This window comes from Fundulus heteroclitus, chromosome 1 (genome assembly GCF_011125445.2).
Source record: "Fundulus heteroclitus isolate FHET01 chromosome 1, MU-UCD_Fhet_4.1, whole genome shotgun sequence".
Taxonomy (NCBI): domain Eukaryota; kingdom Metazoa; phylum Chordata; class Actinopteri; order Cyprinodontiformes; family Fundulidae; genus Fundulus; species Fundulus heteroclitus.
This window is the reverse complement of record NC_046361.1, coordinates 32,390,722-32,401,442: the sequence shown is the minus strand read 5'-3', so window position 1 is coordinate 32,401,442 and position 10,721 is coordinate 32,390,722. Positions and strand designations below refer to the sequence as shown.

General features: G+C 40.0%; 1 protein-coding gene across 1 annotated transcript; it reads right to left on the bottom strand.

Annotated features, from left to right (window-relative positions):
- Window positions 1–9,376, bottom strand: LOC105935188 (osteoclast stimulatory transmembrane protein). Its single transcript, XM_036143866.1, has 3 exons — window positions 9,342–9,376; window positions 596–1,601; window positions 1–514 (listed from the first exon to the last, which is right to left on the bottom strand). The coding sequence occupies exons 1-3, from the start codon at window positions 9,374–9,376 to the stop codon at window positions 161–163; spliced, it is 1,395 nt and encodes a 464-aa protein (XP_035999759.1). The 3' UTR covers window positions 1–160.
- Window positions 9,377–10,721: the final 1,345 nt, after the last annotated feature.

The window sequence follows — 10,721 nt, the reverse complement described above, 5'->3', positions numbered from 1 at the left end:
ATAGAAACATCTAACATGGACAGTACTTATGCATTTAATTTGTCTACATTAAATTGCATTTGGGGTTAAATAGTTTTCGGTTCAACAATACAAGGTAAACAATCAAAAAACATGTTTTTATGTTTTGTCTTGAACAAAAAGCTATCATAGTTGTCACATTTCATTTAAACCTACTAATAATATCAGTAGCAATCGTTTCCTTCCTTCTCTTCTGTTTTCCAAGTAATTTCTTTGTCAAATAGGCCCTTCTTCTTTCTTCCTGTTCTCTGAAAAACGACGCACAGATCTTCCGGCGCAGCCGCCTGGCGTAAACTTCTAGGAACACCAGAAAGTAGCTCATCAGCCATAGACATCCCAGCAGGACGCTGACGCCCAGCTTCGGAGCTGAAGTTGTCACGTCGCAGAGTGACGGTTCAGGGTTGAAGGTCCACTTGTAGTCCTTGTGGAAGTTTATCAGCTCCCGTGTGACACAAGACCGAGGAATAATACAGAAAGCAGGAGGGAACCAGTTAACCTGCAGTCAGAAGAAGAGCGCATTAAATGAAAACATTATGAACTGGGAAGATACGAAGAGCTGAAGAAAGATAACCTTTACCTTATAACTGACGGTTATAGCTGCGGTTGTCTGTGGAAAATCCAGCACCCACGGCACAATCATCTGAACTATATGATACACAACGTGATCTAAAACTACTATTAGAGTTATTGCAGCAAAGTATAACGTCACAATGACCAGAGATATGAAAGAAGAGGTACATTCCTGGCTTGTTATTTTGCAGACTGGGACGCTGATTTTATCTTTAGTCCGCTGTTTATGACCTTTAGGAGACGGTCTTTGCTGGAGGGCGAAGCCGTTATCAAACCGAAGAGATGTCAGATAGGATTTTAGATATCGTGCAGATTCAACGATCAGCAGTGCGACAAAAAGGGCTGCGAGGATCCGGTTGAACAGCAGCTTGTATTCTCTCAGCCGGTTCCTTGCGTGTGAGAAGTTGACCTCTATCTGACCAATAACTTTAGCAAACGTGCTTTTCACTTCTGACACATTGACGTGCGTGAAATGGTCCAGAGTCCTCAGATTGGTGACGATGCTCAAGTCCTCCCTTCGCGCTCTGATGGCCTCCTCGACAAGGTCTCGCTTGGCCCTGTTGAACGGTTCGGACGAGTTCAGCAGAGTCCTCGTAAAACCCTCGGCGGTGCACTTCAGGATCCGCGCTACGGCCCCTACGTTCACCGTGATGTTCGGGATGACATTCAACACCAGAATCATGACGGCGGCCGCGGTGAGGAGTTTGCGTCCCTGTTTGGTGCACACGGTGGGCAGGATCATGGTGAATACGCAGCGCAGGGGGTGGCACAGGAAGGACACCAGGACCGTGGTCACGCTGTAGAAGCAGGCGATCTGAACCGACGCCACCTGCTCGTATTTTAGAGTCTGCGACAGCCAGCGGTGCAGCAGTCCACCTGTGATGACGGCGAAGGTGAAGCAGATTGACAGCAGAGCGAGGGTTTCTCTGCCAGAGGGAGCAGGCTTGGAATAAGCATCCCAGAGATAAAACAGCAGAGGCTTTAGGGCCTTTCTGCGAGGTCCTGATTTGTTCCTGAGGAGAAGAAAGAAACCTTGTTTCAAACATGTGATCGGAACCGGTCCAAGTCTGTAGGGCGCCCTGAACAGAAATTGATACAAGGGCCCTGAACACCCACCAGGCTCCACAGTTTAACTAACATTCACTGTAGATTAACTTTTCTGCATTATAAATTTAACATGGAGCTCAAGCGGAAATTCAATGGCGTACCGCGAGCGAGCTATTTTTAGAAACGTAACGTCACATCACGTGGTACGCAGTAGGGCAAGCTTGCATAGTCCGCCGCTGTGTCGCTGTAAAAGAGACGTGCGTTACCCTTAGTTTTACTCGGCAAACGACTGCTTTTTCCAAATCTAAGACCATGGTTTTTAAACATTGTTGCTATGGAACGTGCAACAGCGACTTGAGGTACGCTGATCGGCCACATATGAAGGATGTTTTCTTCAAGACTGCCAAGGAGAAATGTGTGCGCTGGGTACACCGGTGCGGTCAGCCTACACAACAGTTTAACCCGGAAAAAGTTACCAAATTCACGTACATATGTAGCAAGCATTTTATCGGAGGAAAGGGCCCAACTGAAGAACATCCTGACCCAATTCCAGCGACATCAAGTCAAGGTAAGAGTATTTTGGTGGCCGACATGTTAATAATGAAGCGCCTGCTACCATGATAGCATATAGGCTATCATGGTAGCAGGCGCTAACATGATACCCTGCTACCAGGATAGCTTACTCAAAAACATTTCAAATAAGACAAACATTAAACATATACCGATCCCTGGACGGACGCCATGATCGCCGCGCAGGAAAAAAAACCCAAAGCTTACCGTTCATCAACTCGGTTCGTTTTCCAGTCTTTTTAAACCCTCGAACCTCAAGCCATCGTTTGAGCTGAAGGTTGGTGTGTTCTTTGATAGTGCGACCAGTAATCCGTGCACCTGGAACATCGTCTTGGGAAAGTTTATCGGCTGCAAAGTCGGTCATATCGCTGGTTCTGTTGTGCGTGTAATAGCTGGTTGCTACGGGCGTTCTCTACCTGTATGCCCTACCTAAGCGGCAAAAGGGGCGTTGCTCTTGAGTCGGTGAAGTCACGTGCGCGGTACGCCATTGAAGAAACTCTATTGCCTACCTCATCCAATCAGAGACGCAAGCCAATCAGCTTTGAACTGCTCCTCCACAAAGCCAATCAGCGTCCTGGGTTCATCTTAAAAGAACTTCAAATCCACATCTCAGCCTTCTACCCAGCAAGCAAGCAGTGGCTGTGCAAAAAAATTGGTTTGTTGATCAAGGGCTAACCATCAGGGCTAAGTGTCCTGCTCTAACCTGACTTCCTGAGTCTTGCTCAGGGATCCAGACAGGCGAACGCAACGAAAAGTGGAAAAAACGGCAGTACAAACAATGACTAACACAGTGAAGGTATGAACATCCAGCTTCCCGCAGCGCTATCTTGGCGAGACAGGATTCAAACCAAGGAATTTGCAGCCTCTCCAGGATGCCAGCACCACGCTCTAACCACTAGGCCACCACTCCCATGTAGGTTCTATTCAGGACATTTATGGCTTCCTGGAGACTTTGTTTAACATCTTGCTAACTGGTTTCTGGGTGATTTATCTTACCTGGGCTAGACTATTTTATGTACAGTGGAACGGCTGATTACAGATACTTTTCAGACCTCTTCAAATAATTTTCCACAACCATAAGCTGCTACTGCCTTCCTTCCTAGGGTCTTAGATAGCTGTTTAATCTCACCATGGTTTTCAGTTTCAGGAGCACACCAAACTAAATCTCTGGCTCTTAATTCAATTTAGTTTTTAACTCAGTTCATATAGTATATCATTAATTCACAACATGTCATCTTAAGGTACTTTAAAAAGTCAAATCAATTGAATCATCTAGACAGAATGGTAAAGTTTTCTATTTAAGGCAACCCAGCAGATTGTATCGTGTCTTGACTTGCAGTGATGCTTCTACAAATTACACATGTTTTTTATTCAAAACCTCTCTGTTATTTTAGCCAGTCTTTTAGCTCACTAAGGTTATGAATTAATACATTGATCCAAAACACACAAACATCTCCAAATCTGAATTGTGCATGGAAAAAAGGAGCGGTTTTGGATTTGGCCTGGTCAAATTCTGGATTTAAATTCAGTTGAGATGCCTTGGCATGACTGCAAACAAGCTGCTTACCCTAAATACTAACAGTTACCGGAATGGACAACAATTCCTCCACAGTGACACAAAGTACTAGATACAGCATTTTGTATATAGTCAGGTACTTTGTCAGCATATTTGAGAGAGACAAATGAAAGAAAACAGAAGAAATCTTCAAGCAGATAAACCCTTTTCTGATACCTTGCAGATATATTTGCTGTACTCCCAGTTCATTTGCTTCATCTGGATTTGGGTTTTATAGAGAAGCATTTCTGTGTTTTTTTCTAGTCATCATCAGCAAATGAAACCAAGTTTGGTTTATCCTCTGCCTACCTTAAAAATGTTCTACATTTGAATTGTCTCCTCCCATGTCTGCGCATGTCATAAAAGGTTCAAATCAGAAATAACATAATAAAACGGCACCAGCACTAAATAATAAATCAGATAATAGATCAAGAGCAACCCAGTTAGAAAGACGTGCTGAGACGTAAACCTATTTTTATATTTTTATTAAGTCAAATAACCTGTTGAAACACTGAAAGGAGCTCTGGTTTCCTATTGTGCAAAGCTATAAATACATCTACTGAACCAGGTAGCTCAGATTTGTTCAGCTTCTGGACACTTTGAATAACTATTTAAATTCCTTCTGAGGAAACTATTTTCCTCTCATTGAGCCTCAGTTAAAATGATTCTGATCAACTTGGACAGGCTCACAATTAAAGTCAATTTCTCACTTTATCCCTTAGTCAGGAGGGTGAACCTGCAACAAAACATAATGTCTATCATTATAAATCCTCCCGTCCCCCCCATACACACACACCTTTTCATAAAAGAGACTCAAAGAAATGTATAAAATATAATTTCTTGCTTTAGGACTTGGTGGGGTTTTAAAACTCCACACTAGTAACCGACTTTTTGAAAATGACAGCCTGACACAAGGCAAATTCTGATGTAATCATAACTCATAATAATAATAATAATAGTATGTCATAGGTCATCAACACAGAGTATTATTTTAACCCTGTTAGACCAATATTTCTGATAATTACTTGATGTTCTTACCTCAGGGAGACAGCAGTATGCTCCATGACTGACTTAATCTCTAACTGGCAGCAGAACGGGACCAAAACAGCTTTGGGAAGTGTTGTTGGCCCTCAGAGGTAAAAAAAAGGGGAACTGAACTGAACAGTCAGCGTCATGTTGGTGTTTGTGGGACTCATGAGTTCTCACGTGGGAAACAAATAAGCAAATCTTCTCCCCGTGGCTCTCTCTGACAGACAAACAATGTGACACGTTTCAGGGGGATTTAAACATGTGATGACATCACTGACCAGCAAGATTTCTTTTTCTTTTTTACTTCCTAAATATTATTTTGGAGCATTTTTCTCAATGACCTGATCCAGTAACTGGACATCAGGTTTGGGTAAACAGCTGATGTAAAATATCCACAATATCCTTTAACTTTTTTTTTCTTCCATCGTTGATTGTAGAAAATGTTTTGTCATTAAGCATTATGAGGTCATGAGTCTAATTTTCTTCAGGCTACACCGACTTGTTGGACTCTATTTTACGTTACCTACAGCTACACTGTACAGTTGAGGACAAATGAATGAAAGTGAACATTTATTCTATCATGGGAAATTAAAATGTTATAGTTTTAAAGGTATTTCCCAACTGCTGCTAAACAGAGCAAATATCCTCAACACAGCTTCTTCACTTTTCCTAGTTTTATTTTCGATGTTTAGCCATAACATTTTATTTTGCACAAGACAAAAAACAAACAAATACAAGCGTTTAAATATTAGTCCCATAAGAAGTGACAATTTTACAGCGCAGTGGCAGAAACTACAGTTGTGCAATGACTTTGAATTGATCAAAGCTATAAGAAAAAAAATCTAGTAAAAACTGAAAGTTTTCTCCTACTTTTCACATCTTATAAGAACTTCACTACGAGTTTAAGTTGCCACATGACAAATCACCATCTCTAAACCAACATCAATAAGTTTAGAATGAATAGAAACAAACATTGTTGCTCACAGAGAAAGAAAAGGACAAACAAAAGTATCACAGTAGTCTTCTTTGTCAAAAAGAAGACTGATCAAGACATTAAAAGAAAACACAAAACAAGCCAGACGGAGGTAGGAAATGAAATAAAAAAAAACTAGTGAGATGTCTCTAGTGAAAAAAAATATACATTATTGAATGACTTGACCAAGTGGGGAATTGTAATAAAAAAAAGACAATCACTTGAGCTCTGCAAAGGAACGAACGGCAAAGCTGCCGAACAGAAACTGTTCTGAGGATGAAGGTCCATGTCCAACAAACCCGATGGAGCTTCAGAGATTTCCTCAAGAAGAAAGGGCTGTGAGATATGCTAGCAACAGACTGTTATCCAGCAAAATGGATGCACAAAGCACCATGACGGGCAATTATTTTGACCTCGGAAGAAATTGTTGTCTGAGTGCAAAGTGAAATAATAGAAGCAGCTAAAAAAATAAACCCAGGAAGTTTGAAAAAGCGGAGTGGAAAAAGTCTTTGCTCTTTTTTGCAACAATTACATTTTAATAAAGGGGCCAAAAGGTTTGTTCTCAACCAAACGTCTTCATACTAAGGATATCCTGGGCATCCTGTTTGATTAGGAAATACAAATAATAATAATAATAAACATGAGTTCTGTTTTCCCTTAGATGCAAAAACTGATGCCCTATTGCTGAATGAGTAAGAACAAGATCTTCTCAAAATTGGTTGTACTTACAGTTTTGGGTAAATAAACAACTATGGCAACATGTAAGGTAGTCGTTTTGCTTCTACAAGACAGGGATTGTGTAAATCTGTTACGTGGGAATTTAGAATTAACTAGGCAAAAAAAAAAAGCTAAACTAAAAGAAAGCAGGGCCTTACGTAACGTTGCGTCATGTGTCTCCTGACTTTTTATGTGGAAATAAATGCTCTGTTTAAAAGCAAAAAAAAAAAAAAAAGAAAAGAAAAGTTTCTTTCACCAATCACAAGAATAAAGAGCCCGGTGGAACTTTACTCTCTCAGTGGATTAAATATGTGAAATATTTTACCCAAGTGCTTTTAGCAAACTGCCAGACTTGCACCGTGAGGAATGAAACAATTTAATGCCGGGCATACACTGTACGAGTTTTTCAGTCGTGGTACTTATATATGTCTCAAACTGTATGACGGAACCGCAGGGTTCAAAAATTCACAGATTCTTAGAGAACAGAAACATCCTCAACTTATCCATCTACATTTTGAACTCCTGATTAACCTGAATCAGAGAAGTGGTTCACAGGACAGTGTCACTCATGCATACAGGTTTTTCTGTTGTAAAATGGACTTTACATTGACGTCCACTCCTTTCCCACTGATTTATGTGGTCTAACCCTCCCCCTGAAGGCTGAGAAAACAAATCCAAATTAGCATCCAAACCCAACAGAAAATTGGATCGTATAAAGTTGTCTCAATTACATCTGGTTGAAGTGAATGGGGCCAGGCAGACTCGCTTGTGGTTCTCTGCAAATGTGTCTCCATAGCTCTGATCAAGGTAGACCTGAGCCGTACAGCAATATGATGGGAAGTTAGAGTCAGACAGAAAGAGAGACACGTTGGCAAAGTAAAACGCATCAACTTTGGGGAAAATACAAAATAACATACCTGAACCACAAGGTAAACTACGTAATTTCCGTCCAGGTTCATCCCTACATAAGTTTGACTGGAAACATGCAGCTCAATAAATAATCAGTAAAATATTTCAACAAATAGTGTAGTTACCCATGGAAGGAGCTTAGATATACAGAAAACAGATAAGAAAGTGATACAGCGATTGAGCTTTGAGGTTGTTCAAGCAGCAACTAAAGCTTTACATTTACTGCCTGTCTTGTTTAACCATGAATTCTCATGGTATTTGTGCATTCACAAATACACGATAATCCATGCTGTCCCGCTTCGGCTTCAACCGTTTGTGACTAAACAAAAAACAGTTCGGGCCAATCACGTTGCAGTATTATGGTTTAAGGCGGGACATAGAGCTGTAATGAAAGCAACAGCTGCCATGCCCATAGTTGAACCATTATAAACATGGCACATCTGTTTTGTCAGAATCCACAATTAATTCCATGAAAGAAGAACAGGAAGAAGTGCCTTGACCTTAACTTGTCGTGGTTTCTCATAACGTGTGCTGCTTACGATTTAATTTGATACCATGATTGGCTATCCCAACCTTTGGTAGGTGGGCACTAGGTGTCGCTTTGCCCAATCAGCTTGGAGAGTGGTGCTGAATGTCCCTCCTTATCTCAAACAGATTAGACAGAAGCACACCTGATAGATATTGTGCAGAACAGAGTGCTACATGTTATCAATCTGGCTGGCCAGGATACGGCTTGTTTACACTGGTGAAATACAGAATTTGCAGTATGTAGTCTCGCGTGAATCTCTCGCCAGTCTGGTGGTGAGTGTAGAACATGACCTGCACTCTAATCTATTGAATATATTATAAATGTTATGTATGATGTTTTCTATTGTTATTTTCACAGTTTTGCACTGTTTTTATACCATTACTGCAGTTATGTGCCACCAAAATATCATTATAGCAATACAATACCAGATAAGAATTGTCAAGTCCTTAAGCCTTTGTATTAGGACTTTGTATTGACTTCCATTAAATTTTAGTTTAATGGAAGTTGTGACCAGTATTATTTTACCGTTTTAGTAACTGCAGCCCAACTCCATCCCTAAACCTAACCATAACCAAAGTCTAATTCACACCGTACTTCTAAACCTAACCTTAAATAAGGGGATCCAGTGCATTAGGGGTGGGTTCTGGTTGCCATAAGGCCTACTGGTCTTCAGAATTGAATTGAATTTCTTTATTTGTCTTAGATAGTATAATATCCGCAGTTCACAGGGCACAGAAGTAACTGAATATACAAGAAAAGCTCCTAATTACAAATGCTGCCGAACTCTTAGTTTTTAAATTCTGTACATACAAATGGTTCTTTTAAAAATACTCACCTGTACACTGTGACTTTCTCCTGCATTGTTTACATTTCAATTGTTTTACTTTTAAATCAGTGCTGCACCTCATACTGTAATTAAATTTTTATTGCAATTTTACAAGCTGTATGCAAAGAAATTTCATTCTGTACGCACTCTGTGCATACAAAATGACAAATAAAGTTGTCTAAGTCTCAGTCTAAGTCTAAGTCTAAAACAGGTAACACAATCGAGGACACATGTCCACTCACACCCAGGGCTGAAGATTAATTTATAATCCCCAATTAACCTGACAGGTAAATCTTTGGACTGGGGGAGGAAACCTATAAGTGCGCAAGAACAGACACATTTGACGTAGAAAGCCCACAGCTGGGATTTGAAAGGCATAAATGGTACACTACTTAAAATGTAACCCATAAAAAGCAATTTTTTTTTTATCTAAACCTTTTTGTAAAAGGTTACTGCCGTTCAAACTTTCAAACAGTTTCCTATCCAAGTTTGATGTTTCTCTTCAGACTGAATCCGTCCTGCTTTGTTGATTTCGGTTGACTATTTTCTAATTCTGCGTGTAAACATTAAAAGCTTTCTGCTGTGACACAGCACTCACTGGATGACCCCTACAGCCTTGTAGAAGTTAACCATTGCTGTGAGGCTTTGTGACTTCAAAGTCGGACACAAAACAATCCTTTATAAGACAGAGCAAACATGCCTTTTACAGCCGTTGGGCTTAAAAAGTGTCAAGCTGTGGGAAAACCTTATTAAGAGCTGAGGTTTCGTTGACTCTTTTTGTCGTTTTAATAAAACTCATTTTTGACAAATATGGAACGAGTGGGTAAAGCATAATAAAATTTGCATTTATTGAATAAATGTAATCACACAAATGTAGGCCACTGTGTAACAAATATATATTAATTCAAGCTCATCAATAATGGTTTTCATTTTTGGAAGCGTGATTCATCAACTAGTAACACAATCTCTTTAATTTAACTGATACAAGTATTAAAAAGGTTATTCACAGACGTCTCTTGTTCTTCCCCCAGAGCTAGGAATTGCAGCAACAAATACATGTGACAACCTCTAGTTATACACATAATATAAAACAATTCAAATGTGTTATTGCAGAATTTAAATACACAGTGCATTGTTAAAAGTATCGGGTCCTCCATCCAAATCATTAACCTTGGGTGTTGCAACCACTTCCATGGCTTTAGGTGTATAAAATCCAGCTATTGACCATGCAGACTGCCTCCACAAACACCTGTGCAAGTCTGGCTTCCTCTCAGGGTTCACAGTTGTTTTGTGATGCGATGCTATCTGTTTATTAAGTGAGATTGTGAAATATTCTAGCTCCTAAATTTTCCACGGTCAACTATTATTACCATTATAACCAGTTGGAGTGATCAGGAATTACAGATTTTGTGCCAGTAGCCATCGCTAAGACTGTAGTTTTTGGTATTATGTCTGGTTCCAGTTTCTGTCTTTATTCTAATTTCATGTATTTATTTTTCTGGCTGTCATGTATAAGTTGAAATGTGTATGTGACGAATGGTGGCTGATGGCTCTATTTTTATCTACAGGTACAAATAGAGTTACTTAAACTTGACCAGAAGCTAAGTCACAAAGTGGTAGGAGGTGCATAATGTGGAAATCTGTTGGCTACAGACCTCTTAACTTCATTTTTCCTTCAGATAAGCTCAAGAACTTTGTGTCGAGCGCTTAATGGAATGGGTTTTTATAGCCAAGCAGCTGCATCCAAGTTACAAAAAGTCACAAAAAAGATAGCAAAGCATGTCTTACATGTGAAAGTGTAAGGCAGGGGCTCCCAAAGTGGGGGTTGGGACCCCTGGGGGATCACAAGATGATTTGATGCTGATGTGCTAAAAAGATGTAGCGTTTACTTATTTGTAAAACCGATATCAAAGTATAACTTTACAAATTTCTCCACATTTCTCATTTTAATGCAGGGGGGAAGGCTGCACTTTTTGTA